Source organism: Leucopleurus acutus, assembly GCF_964270905.1.
Source record: "Leucopleurus acutus genome assembly, chromosome: 12".
Classification (NCBI taxonomy): domain Eukaryota; kingdom Metazoa; phylum Chordata; class Mammalia; order Artiodactyla; family Delphinidae; genus Leucopleurus; species Leucopleurus acutus.
In genome coordinates, this window is record NC_139154.1 from 50,342,759 (window position 1) to 50,367,154 (window position 24,396).

A 24,396-nucleotide genomic window follows, 5' to 3' on the forward strand; every position below is an offset into this window, starting at 1 on the left:
GTTGGAGCACAGATCTGATCCTCCCCCCGCCTCTCCTTCCCTGGGCTCTGGAGTGAGACCCTGTGGGTTCAAATCCCAGCTCTGATCAGTACTAGTGGGACTGTGGGCAAGCTCAGTGCCTTCATCCATAAAATGGGGATAATAACAGTGATACCTCACAGAACTATGGTGAAGATTAAATAGGTAAATATAGGTAAAGGCTCTTAGAACAATGCCCACCATATAGTAAGTGCTATGCAAGTGGCAGCAGTGGTCTTTATGCATTGTGTTCTATCTCTGGTCAGAGATTCTACAACTTTCTGCCTGCCTAGCACAGAGGCAGATACCCTTACCTATCATCTACTTCAACTCAGAAATTAGCATGACAATATTTTTGAGTTCTATTTGGAAATATTTCTCAGTCAACAAATATTTATTGAATATGTATCGTGTGCCAGGCACTGTTTTGGACTCTGTAGACACCAAAATGAAAGCCTGCATGAAGCTGGGGCTCCACTGAGAGAAATGGGCAGATATGCACATAGTTGGTGACCTTCCATGAGATTGGCGCCATTACTCACAAAGAGCCTTAGGGGCTAAGAGAGAAGGGACACACAGGGATGGAGATGTCCGGCAGATCTCCCTGAGAAGATGCCATTCTTACAATCCTCATGGTTGTACATCTCAGGCTTTGAGATCTTAATTATGGCATTATACAACTGATGTTTTATTTCTCTTGTGTAATCTAATGCACTATCATATCTCTGAACATAAAATTAAAATAGACTGAATGGATTCAACCCCCTTTTACTGAGGAACTGCGCTAAGGACTTTCACACACATTATATCATTTAGCCAGTTCTCTACGAGGACGTCCAGATTTCTTCAGAAACCAGGATGCCAGATGGGATAATTTTTTGATGGATGGAGTCCATTACCAGTTTAGGCCATGAGCTCAGGTGACTGAGAAAGCATAAATCAGACAATTGTCCTGGTGTTGCCACTCTCTCCAATTTTTAAACCTTCTGCTACTAATGGAGATATTACCTGACTTTCCTGATGGTAAAAGAATTAGTTCATTGAATCACCACCTGATCATCCGGATGGCAGCTTTTCTTTTTCACTGGTTTCCAGAGCATTGTTTAATTTTTACACTAGAGAGGGTGGCTGGCGTGTTTTGTTTCTTTGTGTGTGCTATGTTTTACTGCCAAGGACTCTGGCTGTCTGGTTTGCGCTTAAACCTAGATGTCATGTGTGTGTCTGATGGATGGTGGAAGAGGAAGAGATGCTCCCCCCAACTCCCACCCCGTCGGCTCCTACTTCCAGCTGTGTTTCACTCAGAGATCACCAAGTCAAGCTCAGTTTGTCAATCAAGTTCCCAAATCTGAGCTCTTAAAAGATCTCACCTAGTTCAGTGTTCCCTAGAGGGATGGAGAATTAAACAGGGCTGGTGATGGGTTACAGGGTTCCCCAGTTCCCTTCTGTGAAGTTCAGCCACAGAGAGTGAGTCAGAATAGTCATGAGGCTGTCTCCCTGGCACTAACCCCAGACCTGTTTTAAATAACACATCTAAATGTTAATGCACACTTAAGACAACAGTGCAGCTCATACTCTTTCCAAATTGATTCATTTTGCAGTGAGCCTGATGCAATTTACTCAGTATAAAAATGTCTCCGGCAATTAGGGGAACAAAGGGGCAAAACTGGCAGACCACAAGGATGACAGACAAAGAAGATGACGTGAAAGCTGGGGCCAGAATTAATTTTCTTTTTGAATCAGACATTTTGGGGAATGTCAGTAGTAAACAAAAGCATTCTTCACAAGAGAAACGTGAGGATTCTCCATCGGCAAAAACCGATGGGAACAGTCTGAGACGTGACTTTGATGGAATGCTCTGGCAGCCTCCCTGGTTCCTAATGGTGTCAACTTGCGGGTGTCTGGGTTTCAAACAGTAGATACAGCTAGTGGAAGAAAGAGTCAAGTTTACCCTACATTGGTGGGTGGGGTTTTCCAGATCACTGAAGAATAAGTCCTTTACCCCTTCACTAGTAAGATCACATTGGAAGAATGTGGCTCTGGCAAATATGCTAGAGAAGAAATAAAATTGTTTAGCCTGGGGAAGAAAGCTAAGAAGAGACATGAAAACTATCCTCAAATGAAAAACTGCTTTGTTAGGAGAAAGTAGGCTTGTTCTATGTGATTTCAGAGGAGAAATAGAGGATCAAGATAATGGTGAAATGGGAACGGGACTAACATATATTGTCTACTCCAATGATCCTAGGTGCCTTGTATACATTATCATAGTACTGCTTCATAGGGAAATGGCGGTATTAGATGCCATCATATGCTTTCGTGCTATGACCATGGTAAGAACTCAATATATATTAGCTATCATTGTTCAAAGCAATAATCCTCACAAAAATCCTACAAGGTAGGTATTACTGTTCCCATTTTATGGATGAGACACCAGAGGCTTGAGGAAATTAAATAACTTTTTAGAGACATTCAATAACTTTCCAAGGGAACAAAGCCAATGAGGGGGCCATTAGCAAGTTTTTCCTAGCAGCTCTAGCTGCCCCGTGATGGGGTGGTCTGCTGTGCAAGATGGTGAGTGTGCTACTGGTTGGAGCCAGGTGAACTAAAGTCAGAGGAGCTTAGGAAGAGGGTCTTGCATTGGTTAGGGGTTGAATTCAATAACTTTTTTTTAACATCTTTGTTGGAGTATAATTGCTTTACGATGGTGTGTTAGTTTCTGCTGTATAACAAAGTGAATCAGCTATACATATACATATAACCCCATATCTCCTCCCTCTTGCGTCTCCCTCCCACCTTCCCTATCCCATCACTCTAGGTGATCACAAAGCACCGAGCTGATCTCCCTGTGCTATGCGGCTGCTTCCCACTAGCTATTTTACATTTGGTAGTGTATGTAAGTCCATGCCACTCTCTCACTTCGTCCCAGCTTACCCTTCCCCATCCCCGTGTCCTCAAGTCCATTCTCTACATCTGAGTCTTTATTCCTGTCCTGCCTCTAGGTTCTTCAGAACCATTTTTTTTTTTTTTAGATTCCATGTATATGTGTTAGCATATGGTATTTGTTTTTCTCTTTCTGACTTACTTCACTCTGTATGACAGTCTCTAGGTCCATCCACCTCACTACAAATAACTCAATTTCGTTTCTTTTTATGGCTGAGTAATATTGCATTGTATATATGTGCCACATCTTCTTTATCCATTCATCTGTTGATGGACACTTAGGTTGTTTCCATGTCTTGGCTATTGTAAATAGAGCTGCAGTGAACATTGTAGTACATGACTCTTTTTGAATTATGGTTTTCTCAGGGTATATGCCCAGTAGTGGGACTGATGAGTCGTATGGTAGTTCTACTTTTAGTTATTTAAGGAACCTCCATTGTTCTCCATACTGGCTGTATCATGAATTCAATAACTTTTAAGCTTCTTTAATGCTTGATAATTCTATGACTGAAATATTTTCCAAGTTCTGCTAGCTAGACTATGCCTTTAACCCATCTTAGCATAAATGGTTAAGTGGGAATGTGAACTTGGAGACACAGAAGAAGGCCAAGGACCCAAGGACCATGGACATACAGTGAAATGCAGGAGTTTTTATTTTTATCTGAATTCTGGCTTTGTCAACCACCAAATTCATCTGGCTCACATTCCGTACACAATGAATGTGCTGTCGCTGGCTCCCCACACCCCAGAGGCCAGTTAGACAACTTAGACAAGGTGACAGAAGGTTAATCAAGAAAGATGACAGACAAATGGGGATTTTTAGAAATGGAAATCATCTAGGTCTATTGAGAGGATGACCCAATGGGCACCAAGAGGCTCCCTATGGGGAGTGACCAGGCTGCAAAACTCCAGACAGAGGAGTCTCTCTCAGGCCTGCAGGTAAACATCCGATAGAGATAGAATAATGAATAAAATTCCATGCAGTCAGGGAGGAATGGTAGTCCTGGGAGAGAAAAACAAGATAATGGAGGGGATATTCAAGGAACAGTGGAGAGAATGCAACTGGAATTCATCCTAGCTTGTGTGAAACGATAAAAAACTCAATAGGAGCCAGTGTGCTTAAAGTGGGGATGTAAAGACTTCAGTAAACTAAGGAGGGGGAGAAACTGGGGGAAAAGTACCAAGTAGAAGATTAAGAAACATAGAAAAAATATATAGGAAATTACTTAGAAAATTGGAAGGGATAAAAGGATCACAGTGGGGTAATCAGAAAACATTGGAACCACTTATTTCTGAGGCTAATGTATGCCGGCATCTGCTTAGCAGTGTGGGATGGTTAGGCTACAAATGATGACACAGGCTGAGGACAGTCAATATATTTGGGGTTGGGTAGAAGGAAGCAAGTTGTTGTGGAAGATAGAGGTAAAATTTTGGTCAAGAGCTTTCTAGGTGCATTTTTTTCCCCTTAAAACTATATCTTAAGTTCTTGAAGAGTTCTTGGCCCCTTTCTTTTCTTCTTTTTTTCTGGCTGTGCCATGTGGCATCTTAGTTCCCCAACCAGGGATCGAACCTGCGTCCCCCTGCAGTGGAAGCGTGGAGTATTCACCCCTGGACTGCCAGGGAAGTCCCTAGATAGCATTTCTTGAACATACACTGTGAGTCAGGCACTGTGCTAAGCACGGGAGATAAAATGATAAATAATGCCCATCCCTATTCTTAGGGAGCCTACTTGGTGAGAAAGACATGTAAAGAAACAGATGTGGTACAGTGCTGAGAGCTCTAATAGAGATGTGGAACAGGCAACAAAAGTTGGTGCAAAGGACAGTGTAATTAACACAGCTTGGGGTGGGTGTAGAGTCTCAGGAAAGGCTTGATGGAAGAGGAACTAAGAGATTCATTCTTGAAAGAGGAGAAAGACTGTATGTGGTGGTCAGGCAGGTGTGTGTGTGTGTGTGTGTGTGGAGGGGGACAAGAGGGCTTGAAACAACTTGCTTTACTTGGGGGCAACTGTAAGTAGTTGATGTAAATGAAGTACGGGTCTAAGGGAATGGGGCGAGGCATGCTCAAGAGAGGCGGGGCCAGGTCAGGGTTGGTGTCATGCCAGTGGCCTCAGACTTGAGCCTGGGTTGGACAGGGTTTTACTGAAGGGTTTGAAGCAAAGGATTAACAACAGCCTGCAATATTCACCTGCCAGTTCTCTCCTTAAGGTCTTGATTTGCTCCGTTTTGGGACTTCCTAATACCCAGGAAGAGTCACTGAGGTTACCATCCTCGAAGGCTTCAAGGAACGTTCCACAGAATTAACAGTACAACACAGAATAACAAGTCGGCTTTGGCTTCTCCCTCACACTCCTTCAAATGGACTGAAAATCTGAGTCAAGCAGCAGGGCCACGGAGGAAACAGACTCTCTCCTCAGAGGCCCATTGCTCACCAGTCATTTCAGCAAAGTTACCCCGTGGGTGGAGGAAGGCCCCAGACACTCAGGTTACCTGGTGCCTTTGGGTGAATGGCCTCACGAAATATCCAAGCCACTGGCAATGGTAGTTCGCACGCCTGGGCTCAGCCTGCTCTATTCGAAAGCTGTGGCCTTCCTTTCAAGCCCTCCCCTTTCTTGCCACCACAAGACTTACCCACTGGCAGAGGGAAAGCTATCAGTAATCTGAAAGCAGTGGGAACTCTCCTCTTGGAGTTTAGTGATGTAAGATTCTCTCAGGAAGAGACTTTGCACCAAATCCGTGTGTAGATTTTTGTAAAGCCTTTTAAATGTGAAATCCCTTGGTTGATCAGCTCTTAACATAGGTTTGAACCATAAAAGAATGCATCTCTCTTCTAACAGCAAGGAGTTTAGCTAGACATGTGAGTGTGGCACTACAAACAAAACAAAAAGGAAAAAAAGAAAACTTAGAAGCAGGCCAGGTAATGAAAAACAGGGAGCTTGACTTTGAGGCCTAGAGTGAGTACAAGGCTGACCTGTGTGATTATGCAGGTTGTGGTGTTTCTTTACTCCTGTGCTGTCAGCACCGGTTACCTAACCCTTCTCCACTACAGCTAAAAGAGCTGATGATTCCATCACCTGTTTTTGCCTCCTTACCACAGACAGAGACCTGATACCTGCAGGCAGGGGGCAGGATTGGAACAGAGCTTCAGGAAATAGGAATCCGAGGCCACATTCCCTGGTTGGACTTTCTATGACCTTCTGCAGGGCCAGGCATAATGCTTTCTAGTTCCTGTTCTCAGGGCTGCCTGCTCTCCAAAATGTGTTTCTTCTGTGGGCTGAGGCCTTAGAATTTTACCCTTAATTTTGGATGGGAAGGATTATATATATATATATATATATACCATAGAAAATATGCAGCTGGGCATTTATTAAGAATAATCAAAGGTTAATCATCACACATAAATGATAATGTATTCCTAATTATTGATGATAGGGAAGCCCGTAGTACAGTGATTGAGAGCATGGACTCTGGAGCTGGACTACTTGGGTTCAAATCCGGTCTGCTGTACTAGCTGTGTGACTCTTGGGGAGTTACTTAACCACACTGAGCTTCAGCTTCCTCCCCACTATAAAATGCAGGTAATAAAAGTGCCTCCCTGGTTGAGTGGTGGTAAGCATAATGTTAAGTGAGATGACACATGGAAGACACTGGTCTGAGCCCCAAATTCACATGTGGAAATCTAAGCCCCAATGTGGTAGCATCAGGAGGTGGGGCCTTTGGGATGTGATTAGGTCATGAGGATGAAGCCCTCATGAATGGGATTAGTGCTCTTATAAAAGAGCTCCAGAGAGCTCCCTTGCCCCTTCCACCATGTGAGGACACAGAGAGATGGCACTAACTATGAACCAGGAAGAGGGCCCCCTTCCTGCTGGCGCCCTGATCTTGGACCTCCAGACCCCAGAACTGTAAGAAATAAACTCCTGTTGTTTATTAGCCACCCAATCAGTGGCATTTTGCTATAGCAGCCCAAACAAGGACTAAAATTTTCCATCTCATCCTTATTATTATTATTATTATTATACAAATTAAGAGGAATGAAGGAAGGGAGGCAAGTCCCTACTCAGGCTGCCAGGGTGCCGGCTCATCCCCTGCCAGCAGCCTCACTCCTTCTCTGTTCTCTATGTGTTGGCACGTAGGAAGAAGTCAGCCATGAGAGAGCACTGGATCCCTGTCGACTAGTGGGAGAGCCAGGACTGCAGCTGGATCATCACAGGCCGCAGGGCCAATGCCATTCCAGGAACCCTAAAAGAGCTTCTCAGAGGAGGAGAATGAATAAGGATCTCTGGCAGAGAATGAGGTGGAGGGCAATCCATGAGGAATAGCGTGCCTTAGCTACTCTTCCTGCAAAGGAGAAGGAGGGGAGGAAGGAAAGATGACAGGAGAGTCCTGGGGTCTGAGCCAACAGTGGCCAAAAAGCATAAAGAGCTTGTACTCTGAAATCCACTTGTGCTGGAGCAGAAAATAGTTGCATACATGGACTGTCTCCAGGGAGGTAGATCCTACCAGAGGGAAAGAGAAAGTATGAAAAGTGCCTGGACCCAGGGTGAAATCTTTTGAGCACTTGTAGCAGGATGTTTGCTACAAGAAGAGGTGGGCTAGGGGTGGGGGTCTAGAGACGTTTGTCTGGAGACTGCCTCGGTGGGAAGTGGATGGGTTCTGTTGCCACACAAGCCAGTGGGACATACACCTGAGAGTCTGGGCACGCTGAGAGACTGGATGGGGCAGGGTGGCGGAGCGATCACGCGGCCCCAGCACACCACCTCCTTTCTCAGGCTGCCAGGCCTTGGCGTATGTGCCCCCTTTGTATGGGATGCCTTCCTCTCACTGTCCGCCTGACCACTCCCCTTCTCCCATCAGAGCCAGCTCAGTTGTCTTCTCTGTGCCAGCTTGTCACCAGCACCTCCGCGGCACCTGCGCACACACCCATCACAGCACTGCAACTGTCCCTGATGTCATCCAACACCAAACCTCATTCTGAGCCCCTTGAAGGCAGGATGAACCATCAGAGTCCAACCACTGCCTGGGACAGAGTAAGACTCATAAACGTTTGTTGACAGAACGCATGATAGAATGAATGGGTGAATTCCTTGACACCAGTGGTGTATCGCCTAATTCCTCCACCTGTTCTTAATATCTCCCTCCCCACTGGGAAACGGTGAAGCTCAGTAAGCACTCCTGAGATGAGAAGAGATTGCTTTTATGCATTTTGACTTCTCTTTGCATATAACATATATTTATCATTATAGGATTTGCCAGAGGGGTTTACAGGTATTCACAGTTCTCTAATCTTCCTAGTGTTCAATCCATCAAATATCCAGGGCACAGTGGGAAAATGAAAGCAATCAGCTCAAAAGAGCCCCACTACAAGCCTTGGGCTGTCAAATCTCGAAGGTCAAAACTGGCAGAAGCCGATGGTCTTTTCATTTATTTTTCTTGACGCCCATCAATGAAAGCAATCGTGAGTAAAAGTTGTACCTGCCAGGAAAGGAACTGTCCTTTGTACTTAGTGGCAACCTTCACAGTTGAGGTATACTCTGACAGCTGCTTCCTGAGCCCCAGGGAGAATCACACATCTATCCCTGGGCGTGGGCAGAGGGTGGGGAGAAGTACTTCTTATCTTTTGACTGATTGGAGACTCTTCTGTGATCTCAGGCTGAACTTTTAATTTTCAGAGCTTAGGTTTAAGAAGACTTGCATCACAGAACTATTGTAAACTGATCTGCTGTCCGTTCACCTAACACAGAACACCTTCTATGTGCTAGATGCCGTGCCAGGCACTGTGAAGAATGAGAAGATGTACAAACCAAGGACTCTAGCTTCAAGGCACGTGGCCCAGAACTAGATGACCAAATATCAGATGAGCTTTTCCTGACTGGTTGAGAACAGCTCTTAATTTCCTCAGAGCCAGGTGTGCTACAAGAGTTCAACTACAAGGCTTCCTCGGGGAAATAACGTGAGATTTTAAAAAGACACAGAAGATCTGTGTTCCCCTGTGTGTTACCCATGACTATCGACAAATCACTGAACCTCTTTTCAGTGATTCAGTTTACTCATCACTCAGATTCAGTTTACTCATCTGTAAAGTGAGGATAATAATATATACGACACAGATTGCAGTGAAGATGAAATGAGTCAATGGATGTTGATGTATCTGGTACCCTGAACAAGCACTGTGCAGATATTTACCATGAATATTGACAACATAGTGTCTACCTCCTAAGAACAAAAAAGAGTGCCATGGCCCTGCTGTTAACCTGGGAACTAGATGAGAGACAATATACGGCATTCTGAAGAACAAGATGCATGGTAGATGGTGGGTGAATAGTGGATGGATGGATGGATAGATGGATGGATAGATGGGATGGAGACTCCCTCTGACTCTAAAAGGTCAGGCTCCCTCTAGTCCACTATGTATTCTTCTCAGTCTCCATGGCCTTGAAAGCCACAGTCCTTTTGAAGAAAGAATAACAGATGTGTTCTGAGAAGACCAACCAGTGGAGACCAGTCCCATCCATGACCTGGGATACACCCAGCTACCCCAGCTTGGGAGCTGCACAGCAGGCAGGATCAGACCAGGCTTGGATAGCCTTGTCACTAGGATGTCTACCCATAAGGGAGAGAGAAATGACTCTCCACCCTGCACACAAGTCCATCTCTCCTCTCCAAGCTTTCTTTTTAACTTTTCTCTTTCGTGTTTAGTAAATAGTTATAGAAAGCTACCCGCTTATGTGATCAAGCAAGTCAAACTGAGATATTAGCCGTCATTCTTAATTTTTGATGCACATCAGAATCCCGGTGGCACTTCTAAAAATTCTTATGCTCATGCCCCTTTCCACTGGGGGGGAATTCAGCTGTATGAATTTTGTAAACTGTGTGGGTCTTATTTGTACGCCCAAATCTTGAGACCTACCATTTCGATGGCTTAAAGTCCACGTGCTAGAGAAGACTAGCATTTAATCACTGTTTCAATATTACTACTTAAAGGGGTGAGAAATAGGATACATCCAGGCACAGTCAGTGGGACTGGTACTTTGGGGTGCAACCTAGATCTTTCCGAGGGGCATGAAATTGCTAACCTTGGCCCTTCTTACACCCACTCCCCTACAACCCTGAGCAGCCTGGAGGAAGACTGGCCCAGGAGCCCTGAGAGGGGCAGCTGGGAGGGGTGAGGGGAACACCCACCCTGCATTATCGAATTTAACTTCACAACCACCCTATGAGGTGGTTCGGTTATTACCATTATACAGATAGGAAAGCTGAGGCTCCCAGAGACTCAGAGACTTGCCCAAGCCCACACTGTGTGTGGGGCCTACCTCTCCGCAAACTTAGGACTGGAATCTCATGACCGCCTCTGCTCAGAGAGCTCCCGGCTGCACGACTGTTCCCGTGACGGGGTGTCCGGGAAATATGTCCCTGACAAGCCTAGGTGTGAGTTTTAAGGCTTTTAAAAATCATCTTTAAAGCCTTTGAATGGCTCTCTCTTTTTAGTGTAAATCACCCGGACATTAAAGCCCTTATTGTACATTTATTAGTGTGTTATTCAGACCAAGGGGAAAAGGGAGAAGCTGACACTACGAATGACTTTGAAAGTGAGAAGAAGCTGGGTCTGAAATTAAAGCATTGTGACACTGCCACTCAAGGGCATCAATTTCCGTAAATGATCACCTTTCTTTATTCCTGATCGCGTTTATCCTGTTATCAGTATGTGAGGAGAACTCTGGCCGGGGATGCTGAATGCCACAGGCCTCTGATTGCCCCACGCTGGCCGGACCTGCCACAGTGCCCTGGGCTGACTGAAGTTAAACCTAGCACAGCCTGGCAAAGGCAGTCAGGCATCTTTTCAGAAGCAAATGCCCTGCGTCATCTTTCCACGTTACCCTACCCTGAGCCTGTCCCTCACTCAGCCTGCTGAGACCAACCGGTCTGTTTATAGGAAAATCCAGGGTTCTGTACGTTAGCGGTGGAAGGTCTCTGTGGGTCAGTAGTGGGTAACTGTCCTGTGTGCCAGACTGGGGGGCCCGTACATAGAGCAGAGTCTAGTATTTCCTGCTCTTCCATCCTGAGTGGCAACCTGAGGTGGCGTGTTGGCGTTGCAGGATGGAGGAAGGGGCGGGGGCACTGGAATCTCCACTTCAGGAGGTAAGAAGCTGAGGTGGGAAAGAGCTGTGGTTGTTCTACTACCACACTGCAAATTAGCGGTGGAGCCCCGACTGACAGCACACTTCCTGACGCCCACAAATCAATATCGCTTTGGGTTAAATTCCTTCGGCAGGTCTCCCATTAGGATTGTTCCTGTTTTTTTTTTTTTGGTTTTTTTTTTTTTGCGGTACGCGGGCCTCTCACTGTTGTGGCCTCTCCCGTTGTGGAGCACAGGCTCTGGACGCACAGGCTCAGCGGCCATGGCTCACGGGCCCAGCCGCTCCGCGGCATGTGGGATTTTCCCGGACAGGGGCACGAACCCGTGTCCCCTGCATCAGCAGGCGGACTCTCAACCACTACGCCACCAGGGAAGCCCTGTTCCTGGTTTTAAAGCTGGACTCTTTGGTCAGAACTGACTGGTTTAAATAAACATGGCAGCTGTGTGGGTACACAGCACGGACATGGGTTATTCTTCACCGGGGCAAGGGGCTGCAGTTTTTAGTCCAAGGGCAATGAATTTGAGAATTTCTTGATGCAACTATTCAGCTGGGAGACAGACAAACGAGAGCACAGGAGAACTGGGCTCTGGGGTCCAACATGGGCGTAAGTCCTGGCTTTGTCAGGAGCCTGCACGTTGACCTTCATCATACCTCATCAGGCCTCTAGGCCTGGCTTCCCACATCAGGAAATCAACGGGACAGATGGAACTCAAGTCTCCTTTGAGTGTAGGTGTTAAGCTCCCACAGAAAGGTGAAGCTTCATGCCATGAAGAATCTTGTTTCTCTGCTACCCACTGGAATGAGCCTTGTTTGTGCTGTGAAAAGGCCCGGACCGCTTATCTTGGCTCAAGCCCGGGTATCACCAAATCCTTTAGGTTTAAAACATCTTTTCAAGAATTAGTAATTCAGGGCTTCCCTGGTGGCGCAGTGGTTGAGAGTCCGCCTGCCGATGCAGGGGACACAGGTTTGTGCCCCGGTCCGTGAAGATCGCTCTTACAGCCTGAGACACCGCCAGCCCTTGTGCTTGTGTTCTTGGGTCCAGGAAGGCGCCGGTTTCACACTGCCAACTGCTGCTGACTGCGCTTTCAGCTGAAAGGCAGTGATGTGCTGGAGGCAGAAGCAGCAGCTGGGCTGCCTGTGCTGGCTTTGCTGGCCAGTGACCTTAGCTCAGCCTCTTAAAATTTCTGGGCCCTAATTTAAAAACATCTGCATAAGCAGATGTTTTTACTTGTTTCTCCCTTACTGGACTGGATGCTCCTTGAAGGCCGTGCCTGTCATCTCCGGCTGTGTATTCCTAGCACCTATTACACGGTGGCGCTCCATCCATGGGCGTTAAATGAATTATGAGTGAGAAGGATCTAGCATGTATTAAGTATCTACTACAGTTGGGTACAATGTGAGCCATCTTCCTCATGCCGTTTCACGACTCATCATATTAAATAGGTATTATTATATTCATTCAATTCATGGAACTTCGTGGCCTCTAATTCAGAATTAAGATGTCCTCTGCCTGCTGGATTCTGTGGCCAGCGGGGCTGGCTGTCTGACAGCCCATTTCTCTGCTTCCTTGCTTCTGTGGCCGCTCTGGCCGGGTGGATGAGCAGGCCAGGCACGCGTCGTCGGCTGTCCCCTGGGAGGCCCCGGGCCGAGCCAGGCTGCCTTGGCAGACTCAGGCGCTCGCGCTCTGAATCATTCAGATGTCACGCACGCTGCTGCGGCCTTCCAGGCGATGAGGAGGGGGTTCCCCAGCAGCCTCCCCCAGCCTCCCGTGCCTCCACGCAGGCTGCTGCACCAAGTGCTCACGACTTAGTCGTTTCCTGGGGACTTGGTGGCCTCTGACTTGTCTTTCCTCTGAGTCAGGCTCTCCCCAGCTGACTTTGCTGTGACAACTTCCTTCCTCGCCACTACAAATGCCGAATGTTGTTCTCCCAGTAGCGGTCCCTGAACCACCATGTTCTGCTCTGAGAGGAAGCCATCTGTAGTCATCACTCTTATCACCACCAAGATTTCACCACGTCCCCCTGACCACAATGATGGGCTGCTGGGGTCATCTCTGATATTAAAGGGAATGAGCTTCCAGCAGGGCAAACTGCCAAGGACCTCAAAACCAACAGATTCTTGAGTCTGACACTGACTCCATAATCAGAGAGCAGACGAGTCTCAATCCTTTGTGATCCCCAATTGTAAGCAGAGCAGAGCAGAGCAGATGAGGGTATTAAGTAATGGCCTCTTATATTTGTATCCTGCTCAGAGTGTGCAAAGCCCTTCACATCCTTAATTGCACTGACCCCACATGACCCCACGTGACCATGTGAGCTGGGCCAGCATCATCATCCCCACTTTACAGATGGAGAAACCAAGGCTTAGGTGGGGATGGAATTTGCCTCAGGTCATAGAGCTCATTCATGGAATATCCTTTCATGAACCATCAAAGGCTGGCCTTCTGTATCCCTATCACCTCTATGGTCCTAACAAATACAAAATACCCAATAAATGATTGTTCATTGAACTGACGATTGAATAGTGAAATAGGACTTAAATTTAGGGCTTTGATTCAAGGGCATAATAATTTTTCCGCTGCACTACTGTGGTCCAATTGAGCTCTTCCAGCAATGGGTAAAAACAGTCTGAAGTCAGGCTGGTTAGGTTCAGACCCCCTCCTCCCTGTCTAGCCAGTGACCTTGGGCAAGTTATTTGGCTTCACTGAATTTCTTCATCTGTGAAATGGAAGATAATAACAGTACCTGCTTCATTGTGTTGTTGAGTATTAAATAAGAAAAGGCGTGTAAAGTGCACAGCAGTGATTGGCTGGCACATCTAGGAAGTGTGTAATTAGTGTTAACAATAGTTGCTACTATTGTAATAGTAATAACAATTACTATTGTTATAGGGTATTATTGTTATAGGGTAGGGATGGGCCTTATGTGTCTGTGAAACCCAGTACCTGGTACAGTGGCTGGCACATGCACATGAGTATAGGGCTCAAGACACTTGCCTCCCAACGCTGACACTCATCACGTGACAGGGAGCAAGTCCCTTACCTCTCCTGGCCTTAGTTCCCACACCTGTGAACTGACACGGTTGAAGCGGGTAAATCCCAGGGCTCCTCCCCGCTCTAAAATGCTCTATTTATTTCAGTGGTCTCAGTGGGGCAATTTTGCTCCCCAGGAAACATCTGGCAATGTCTGGAAACATTTTTGTTGTCACAACCCGGGGAGGTGCTACTGGCGTCTAGTGGGTAGAGGCCTGGGAAGCCGAGGACCATGCTCAGTGCAGTGCCCACGAAAAGAATTGTCCGGCCCTAGACATCAATAGTACCGAGGCTGAGCAACTCGGATCCAGGCCGACATGAATAGCCAGAGCTCTCTGAGTTGCTGGACAAGTGCCTGTGACCTGCAGCTTGCCAGGCCCAGCAGCAGAGCTCCTCCATGCAGCAAAGCAGTCTACAGGTCGCCCCTTCAGCTGCGCCCTTGCGCCCTCAGCACGCTGATCTTGTTAGTGGGGAGGCTATAGCTCAGGCATCTTTAACTTAAACTGGACTCACTCTTGGCCCGGCCAGGGAGAGGGGAGAACATCTCGGCACAAGGCACACGGAGCCTGGCCTGAGGCAAAGCCCCTGAAGATGTAGGGGCAGCCCTAGCAAAGCCATCAGGTCAATGGGCTTGCCCAGCACCCCTGCTCTCTTCCTCCTGCCTCAGCTCCCACCCTCCAGGGGGCAGACCGATCCTGGTGACGGAAGAGTCAGGCTGGGAAGAAAATGCATTGGCCAGCAGGGTGGACACGGAGACTGGCGGCCAGGGCAGCCTCAGGGGACGCTCACGGCCTCCTGCACCGCGCAGTCTTGGTCTCCTTGTTCTCAACACATGAGGAGGAAAGGCTGCCATCACATGCTCCCTGGCTGTTCAAAGAATCTAGATCAGCTCTTTTTGCAAGGTTCCTTCATCTTCCATTTCCTCTTTCCCAACCCCATCCTTTACCCCCTGAATTCCTGCTGAGAGGCTATGGGTTTCCCAAAAACAGCCTGAATGAGGAAAGGGGAGACCTGGGGTCCAGTTAAGGCAACTATAAATAGGCTGCCTACCTCTGCTCTCTGCCTCAGTTTTCCTGTTTGTTAATGGGAACTCAGCTGGTAGTTATGAGCACAGGAAGATAAAGAGGGGAAAGCTCTTAGCAAGCCCCCGTGGCCCATCACACCGAGGCGCTATCGTTTTCCTGAGGATGCTAGACAGGGACCAGGCCCTGCTACTTAGGAAGTGCTGAAATCCTGCAGCACTTCTCCTCTCTCACACATGCTCATTCTCAGCCTGCATTTCAGGGAGACCCCAAACTCCATGTCCACCTGTGACATCAATGTCTCCCTACCCGCTACCTAGCACCTCAACAGATTGATTGCCTGAAGTCCCAGCAGCCCCAGGAAGAACTCTCTGGTCTCTGCCAGGCTTGGTGGGGCAGGAATGTTGAGCAGAAGTCAAAACAAACAGCTCATGGGGCTGGGCAAACACATACAGGATGGCACTGCAGCCGAGGTCACCACCATCCCCACCCATGGATGGGAGACCTTGCCATCTGGGGCTTCTCACAAGAAAAGGAGGCTATGCTGGAGGAAGCCTTGGCCATCAGAAGACGGCTCATCCCTAATAGTGGGCAGCTCACACACCTGACATTCCTGATTTCTGGTGAACAGACACAATTGGTGGCTGGGTCCCTCCCAGCCAGTCCAACGAGACATTTCAGAGGTAAGAAGATAGATATGAGTTTAGGTATGAGGAGAACACCTTTTCTGAAGCCAAGATTTCATTCCTGCTGGGACTGTAGCAGCTGTAGTTCTTTGAAACACAAATAAATACAGATGGGCCAGTAGCAGGGGAGTGGGGTGGAGACTTTCAAGATATGAGCAAGGAGGCCATATAGCTTTATGGGAATTGCAGTAGGCAGGATCTCCCCACTGACCCAGCACACCATGGAGATGGGGAACATCATTGCTCAGATGGAGCCTTTCTGAAACGTATTTTCTTAGAAGGAAAAATTTGAGGTCTTTCTCTAGCAAACGCGCCACAAAGAAGGATCTCGCACTCTTGTTGGTTATCGGAGCAGGGACCCCTCAAAACTGAAGTCTTATGGAATGAGAAAAAAGGCAGGCACAGAGGTTCCCTTGTTCAGGTTTGCTTTCCAGCGTCACTACTTCTAGAGGCCTGATGGGTCACTGAGGAAGCATGTGAGTGTGTCCAGGAGGCTTAAGTTCACTGACATGGGTATTGGGTATGACTTCGATGTTGTGCAAGCCTTAGAGGTTCTAGAACAGATCATGTTCCTCTCCTGAACTGATACCATGTGGCATCCCTGACCTATTCTGCTGTGGTGTCCCACACTGCTGTAGGACCTGCTTGGGCAGCCACAATTGTTTGCTCTTTCCCTTCCTGCCAGATTTCTTCTGGTAAAACCCAGTTTCCAGCATATGCAATTACTTTCATATTGGCCTTTCAACACTCCCCTTGGCTGTTTTCTTCTTGGCCCCATCTGGACTTTGGGAAACGAATATCTTTAATACCCACTCATTAAATGTCCACTCTGCCAGCTGGTCCTCTGGCCTCTGGAAGGACCGTCAGCCTGGGCAGCCAGAGGACCCCACAGATCAGTGCCCAAGACACCATGCAGGGAATATTAGCAGTAATGGCTCCATCTGGATCCTACTACCCATTAAAGGACGATTGTGAGTTTTAAATAGATGTCAATTAAGTAGATGTCAAATTTCCAGGGTGTTCTGGAAATTTGTAGCCCAAAGCCAAATCTCCATTTACATAATGGGTTTTGGACACGGGGAAGGACTTACCCATGCTTTCCTGGAGTGGGTACCAGGGGGATCTCTCTTCCAGCCTCACTGTGGGGCAGCAGCCGGGCGACGTACCTCCCGGAGGGCTGCAGGTGCCTGTGCACCGAGACGGCCAGCCTGCAGTGCTCGCTGCTGCTTCTCACCCATGGACTCAAGATGCTGTGCCTGGAGTTCATCGAGGTGTTGAGGAGGAGGAAGGCGCCTGCCAAGAGACAGGGAAGGTGACTCTGCAGCGTGTCCAGAAGGGAGGACCAGCATAAGCTCTGTGGCGGGATTTAGAGACCAATGGCGTCAGAGTCAGCGATGCTGGAGGCCTTTCTCGCCTTCCTTACACACACCTGGCCCTCTTCCCCCTCTCTTAGGTTGTCTCTGTAAAAAGCAAAGCCTGAGGCAAGAGGATGGTGACCTGGGACTTGGGCTTTATCATCAGGCAGATCAAGGTTCTCACCTCAGCTCCCCTACTTACTAGCTCTATGTTCTTGAGACTCAGGTCCCTCATCTGTAAAATGGGAATGAAAACATCTACTTCAGTGGTTGTGAGGATTATGTGAGGTAAGCATGGAGAGCACATTACACAGTTTTAGGTAGAGAGGAAGCACCCTTATAAAATAATCAATTATTTGATTTCGACTGTCTTCTAAGTTAGAGATGACACTCACAGATTCTTTCTTAGCCAGTAGGCACAATTAACAAAGTCCCATAAGAAGCAGAAGACTAGGACAGATTATTTAATCCCCAAAGAGTGATGAGAGTCAGAAACTCAACCCAGTGCTAAGATGTTCTTGGTGGAGGAGGGCAGCCTAAAGAGAGTCCCTCCCTCCGTACACGTTCCCAGAGTGGAGGCAGGACATCAGTTCCATCTTATAAACAACCACGTAGCGTATCTCCACACCTCACAAACCAGGACACTCTGGGGTATCTCAGGCCACGCTATGGGTCACAGTTTAAATCAGAGCTGACCTGAGTTCTCCATATCACACTCAAGCCAACTTCGGACTCAACTGACATCTGCTGGACAATTCAGAGTTTCCCAGGAATGTATGGGTTGGCTCTAGGCTTCCCAAATAGTTATGACCAGTTCAAGGTTTTCTCTGAGAGGTGGGTGGCTTATTTGGGTCACTTATTATGTAGCTAAGATCATGGCTCCCACTCCTTTGCTTTCTAGCTAAGTGATCTTGGGCAAAGCTTTAACTTTCTCTGGTTTCAGTTTCCTCATTTATAAAATGGGGTGGGAAGGGTTGGCTGAAGTCAATCATCTCTTAAGATTCATTTCAGCTCCTGAGTCTACGAATCATATGCATTTGCAACTGGTCTCCACAAAGAGAGCCCTACAAGTCCCTCCTGGTGCCATGCCTGCAGAGTTTCCCTCTGGGGCAGGCCAACCCTAACTCCAGTAGCACAGTCCAAGAGACCCAAAAGCACCTTGTATTCATGGGGATTACTGTCGGCATAAAAGCAGGGCACCATTTTATGTTCCCGGTATTCCTTCTGGTGCATTAATTTTACTTGCTACACTCTGCACTGAAGTTTTGGACCTTTAGATGCTGCTCCTTTTGCAGTGAAAGCCTAGTCCCACAAGATCCCCAACTCCTGTAGAAACCAGCTAACAAGTGCTCAGCCTTCTTTAATCACCCCCCAGTGCTTTGAATTAGTCTCTTTCTGCAGATAACCCAATTTACCGAGTAGGCAAAGGGAACTAGCAGCCTACAATAAAGAATGATGCAGATGAAGGAAGGGGATTCTTACCAGAAGCAAAGCATTTCCAAGCACACATATTGTGTCACGAATTTGGAGAGGTGCAATGTTCTAGAAGTAAATAAATGTGACTTCTAATTACAATCAGGATGAGGTCAGCACAAGACTGTTTCTGAGTTGAATCAGGGACTTGGGTCAGTACTGGAAACTGAACCCTCTGTAATTACTGGGAAGTTTCAGCATGGCCTATGGGCCTTTGAAAAGTGCTCTACAACCCTCAGTAAATAATCTATATTATTATCCTGTTTTACCATGGGGGAGACATTCTTGTCACAGGCACAGAGGTAAAAGAAAGGAATTAGAATTAAAGACTCAGAATTAGAAAGGACTTTAAATAGTGAAAGCTATGTGGGATTATTAATAGATGAAAACAGGAAATGGGACCAGAAGGAATTGGAGGTACTTTTAAATGTTTTCCTCCTCCTCTATCCCAGTTTTGCCTTGAAAACATAGAAGTTATATAAACATATTCAAACAAAGTAAATTAAACAAATGCATATTAACAAATTCAGTGTTTTAGGTAGGAACTTATGGGCCTTTCCAAAATTTGTTTCTAATAAGGTAAACTATTGCTTCTGATACTGTTTAGATTGGGGTTGCCTTTAGTTCCTTTTTAAAAAGTGCTCCTAAGTAATTCTATCCTCACAGGGATCATCCTTTGATATGAAACTGTTTTTATAAATAATAAGAGGCTACACCAATGATGTTGAAGTTCTTGGTTATCTACTCCTCATCCAATTCACTATTCTTTCTTGCCAACTGGGGTGCTGTAAGTCTGATTAAATGTTCATGTCTCAAGCCTTCATTTCAGTTAGCAGTGAACTTGGCTTTGAACAAGGAGTTCTGTAAGCAGAGATCCACTGGCCGTGTCTTGGGAAGAGTTTCCTTTCTTTACAGAAGGGATGGTGTCACTCCCACCACTATTTCCTTCTTGCTGCCTTGAATGAGGTTGTGACAGCTAATATGTAGCAACCACCTTGTGACTATATGGAAAAAGTTAATACATTTACAAACCCTGACAATGTACAACTGCTGAGCCCGGGCTAGAAACTGTCTTTTTCTATGATTTATTACAAACTAAAATAGCAACTTTCTACTTGTTTCAACTATCACGTCAAGTCTTGTTGCTATCAGCCAATTCTAACTACTTTATATGAGTTTATATAAAGTTCTCACTTGTGGATATTAAAGTTATAATTTTGAAAAAAAAAAAGGACTTTAAGATTATCTAATATAATGTCTTCTCTTTTCTAGAGAAGCAGACTGGAAATCAGAATGAGGAAATGACTTGCCCAGTCTTAATTTGAAAGTCCAGAGACCGACCAGACTCCAGGTCTCTGGACTCCTAACCAGTGTTCTTGCCCTTGTATCTTTCTCATTGTCCCACTGTATTCTTTATCCTAAAATATGACCAGGGTGCCTTGCGGGCAAGTTGTATATCTCAGGAGCCCAGACGGATGGGAAGGGAGAAAGGCGGGCAGATGGGTACTGGACCAAATCCATTTGTTCACTGGATTCCTTACTCCTTTCTGCCCTCAAATTTCATTTATTGGATGCCTGCTTTGAGCAAACATCCAACCACTGGCTCTGCCCTGGGGACACAGACATGAGCCAGACAGTTCTGGCTTTCAAGGAACTCGAGGTCCCATAGGGGTGATGACATGTCTGCACTAATTTTAATCAGAAGTAGAGGTTACAGAGTCATAAGACACATAAGACATAAAGCACTTTGGGAGGCTCCATGAAAGAGACATTAGGTTCAGTTGGGAAGACTCATAAAGAAGATGACCTTTGACCTAGGTCTTAAAGGGAGAGAAAAACAAGGATATTGGCAGAAACAGCTGTGCAAGAGTTGAGAGGAAGAGGAGTGAAGGCAGAAATGTAGAAAATGTGTAGTGGCGTTTGGCTGCAGAGTGGCACACGTGACGAGAAGGCTGAGAAATAAGGAAGGGCAGTGAGTGTGGACCAGACCACAGAGAACACTTCATTCCCAGCTAAAGATGTCCAACTTTACTTTGTGGATAACAGGGAGCCAGAAGCGGTTTTTGAGCAGGACGGGGACATCATCAGGGTGGTGCTTCAGGAAGATTAATTTGGTATGGTGGGGGGCAGGAGGGATCAAAACTGACCCAACCTCATCCTCTACCACCAGTTCACACTAGGCAAGGACGAGACTAAATGCAAATGTGATGTGTTTAGTATGTTACCTTTGTAAGCAAAGGTGCTATGTTAGGGACAGACTTTGGGACTCTACCAGGGCTTCTAACACTAGGCTAGTGTATATCTTTTCAGAGCAAGTGAGAGCCCTGGAAGCATCTCTGGGGGCACAGTCTTGCTGCAGACACATTGGGGGTGCATTCTGGGGTTAGGATGAAGCCACACATGCCACATATTAGGGAGCAACAATTGTGTCTTGGTCTGAGACCCTACTCTGGTATTTTTAGTTGGTGGAAAGTTGGATTGAAACCAGTTTTCTGAGCTACTAAAAGAAAGAGTGTGGGCAAAATAAAGGAGGTGCTTCCCTTTTTCTCAGAAAGATAACATGCAAGTGTGCTTGTGTGTGTGCGTGTGCACGAACGCGCACACACACACGCACCCCTGTGAAACTCAAGTTCCCAGCAGGAGCAAATCAAGCTGAAGTTGCTGGGGCTTTGGGGCTTATCCTGCACCACCGTTCCCCCCTCCTGGGTGTGGAAACACATTTAAATTCTTTCCTGTGATTCAGTACCTCAATAATGAGACTCTTTCAAAGTTGACTGGAAGATGGATTACTTTTCCAGTTCTAATATGTGAGATAATGTTTATATGAATTTTATTTTGTGCAACTGAACTATCAACAAGGGACTGAGCTTAAAATATTTTCACTCTCAATGAAACTCCATAGTTGAGAGCTCTCTCTTCATCAGCAGCTTTCCTCTACCTCCAAAAAATAAAACAAAAGGAAAAAATACATTTCGTAAGCTCCTTGGGATATTGTCAGTATAAATCTTTTAAAGTCAGTGAGAATTTCTCTCTCCTCTTTCTCTGTTTCCTGTTTAGTTTGCTCAGAATAGCTTGGGGCTATGGGAAGGCTCCTGGGGTCCCTTCTAACTAAGAAGGATGGCCTGGCATCTCACAGATCTTCCCCCAGTGTGGGCCGTGGAGGGGTGGAGAGGCAGATCAAAGAGCCCTGCTTACACGGTGCCACGATCATGGTTTCCTTATTATTGGATTGTGTTGATGTGTTCAATGATTAAATATGAAGTGGTTATTATTTTTATCTCTGGTCACCCGGCATAGGGATGTGTTGCTCTTATCCCAGCCAGCAGGGCTCAAATTATGAGCCAGAAACCAAGGGGCATGAATATTGAGATAAGACAGACTCTTTCATATTCAGGCTCTATCTCTATCCAGTTCTAGGCTTCAGACGAATCATGTAAACTCTTTAAGCCTTAGTTTGCTCAGAGTTAATATGGGTAGAGCCTCCCTCATATGGCTGTTGTGGAGATTAAATTAAACCACATGCATGGAGTGGCCAGTTCAGTGCCTGGCCCTTAGTAGGTATGTGAGGAATGTTGATTTCCAGCTTTGAGGGGTGTCTCAGTCTGGAGCTCCTTTTATCTATCACTAAACTTGGAATCAGAAGGACTGAATTTGAGCCCTGGCTCTGCCACTACCAAGGTTCCTTTGTTTGTAAAATGAAAAGGTTGGATAGAGTCTCTCTGAGGACGCTTAGAGCTCCAAACTGTCAGTAACTCTATCTGCCTGCCTAGAATATTATTAATCTAAAGGAAACATGTCAAATCTCCAAGCTCCTAAGTCCTAAAGACTTCTCCTAATTCACCTCTCTGAGGCTTCTATGCCAACAGTTTCAATCAGTTGGCCAAATATTCTGTAAACTGTGATTCCCTGCCCTGACTCCTCTCTTCCAATGCACATGAATGCATCCCTGGGAAGGGCTCCTGTCCTAGCATCATTTGTTTCTGTAGATGCTGATGCTATAAGGCTGGTACCACCTCTAAATGTCTCGTATTTAACACAATGCTTGCCATATGGCAGGCACTCAATGACTTTAAAAATGAAAGTAATTTATACATATGGTGAGGAGTTAAATAGTTCAGAGTAGCTCACAATAATAATTAAAAAAAAAAAAAAACTATCCCCAAATCCTGCTCCTCTCACCAAGTCCCAAAAATATTTTTAAGGATTTCTAATTTCTTTTTTTTTTTTTTTTTCTAATTTCTTTTGGCAGCTGCCTTCATGATTCTAGATATTATGATCACAGAGTTATTTGTTGGTGCAACAATTTTGGCTCCTTAACACTGATGGTACAGTAAAAAAAAAATGATACTAACCCCCTTCTAATTCTTTATTTTTTTAATCCCGTTTTACTTTTTTTTATTACTTTCCTTTTTAACTCTTCATGGCAAATGTATCACTTGTTCCATCAGCTTTAGACAGCATCACCTGACTCTCCTCCCTGGAAGATGATGCTATTAGTCTTCCTGCTCTTCTGCATTTTTCCACGTCCACCTCCCAAGGCAGCTATGTTTTCCTCTATATTGTCAAGGTTGTGTAAGAATGATTAATTCTTGTGTTTTGTTTATAGGTTGATGCTAAATGTTGAAAATCAATAAACAGAGCTTTTATACTGAAAACTATATATATATTTTTTTCACTACAGTGACCAATGGTTATATTTATAAACGTCTTTATAGGTCCAGTAATGCATCCCACTCCACAGAGAATGTTTCTAACATCAAGAGTAAATGAATATTCATTCTCTCTCCTCTGTCTTACATTGTCACTTGTCAAAATTGTGGCACGTTATAATTTGCTTTATATTTATTTGAATCAGGAGTCTCTTGTGCACTTTGTTTTTTCAGAAATTTCTAATTGTTTTTCTCTTTTATTTATTTTCTATTTGCCTTTTGCACCGTATCGCTAGCACTTCTACACATTCCTTGAAAAATCTCTCCCTTCTTCTTGAAGACGTTGACACCCTGTTTTTAATTTGTACCAGTTGCTTTCTGGGCTTCCAGTACAGCTATTATTCTGGAATTCATTTTCACTAGAGCTCTTCCATTAGTCCCACCATCCTCAGGAAATTTCCTCAGGGGAAAGCTTCTTGGCGAATCTTTGAATATCTGCAATATTTTTATTTTGTTTTCATATTGGTTAATAGATTTTCTGGCTATAGTTTATAGATCAGAAATTTTGCTTCAGAAATTTGAAGGCCTAGCTTTAGTGCTGTCTAGCATCTGTGTGACTGAGGTGAAGTCTGAGGCTGGTTTTACTGTTAATTTCTTTGTAGTCAACCTGCTTTCCCCCCGCCCCCTTTGGAAGCCTTCAGGATCTTTCTTTAGGAGGTGCTGAAATTTCAATACAATGGATCTAGGAATGGATCTCTATAAAAATTCTGCGGTAGCATTTGGTGGGCTCTTTCAATCAGAAAACGCATTTCTTTCATCTCTGATAAATTTGTTTTATTATTTCTCTGATATTTTCATTTCCCTCTTCTCAGTCTTAAATCTTTCTGAAGAGATTTACCTCTCAAGTTAACTTCTATTACCTAATTTATCTTTGTTTCCTCTGGAGTCAATTTTTTTTGTTGCTATTTCTTTTTCATGTTTCTGGGCTATCATATGTAGGGTGGTCCTGGATCAGCCCCTCATATAGAAACAGGAGAAACGAGGAGCACAGATAGAAACTTCTCTGCACACAGTCAGTGCTTGCTCTC

General features: G+C 45.7%; 1 protein-coding gene across 1 annotated transcript in view; it reads right to left on the minus strand.

Moving 5' to 3' along the window:
- ALK (ALK receptor tyrosine kinase) overlaps nt 1-24,396 on the minus strand; it is a gene marked incomplete at both ends in the record, with an annotated part of 718,218 nt that overhangs the window by 310,411 nt on the left and 383,411 nt on the right. Inside the window, one exon of the mRNA XM_082851437.1 lies at nt 16,923-17,124. Coding sequence (XP_082707563.1) covers nt 16,923-17,124 — 202 coding nt within the window. The remainder of the gene's footprint in view (nt 1-16,922; nt 17,125-24,396) is intronic.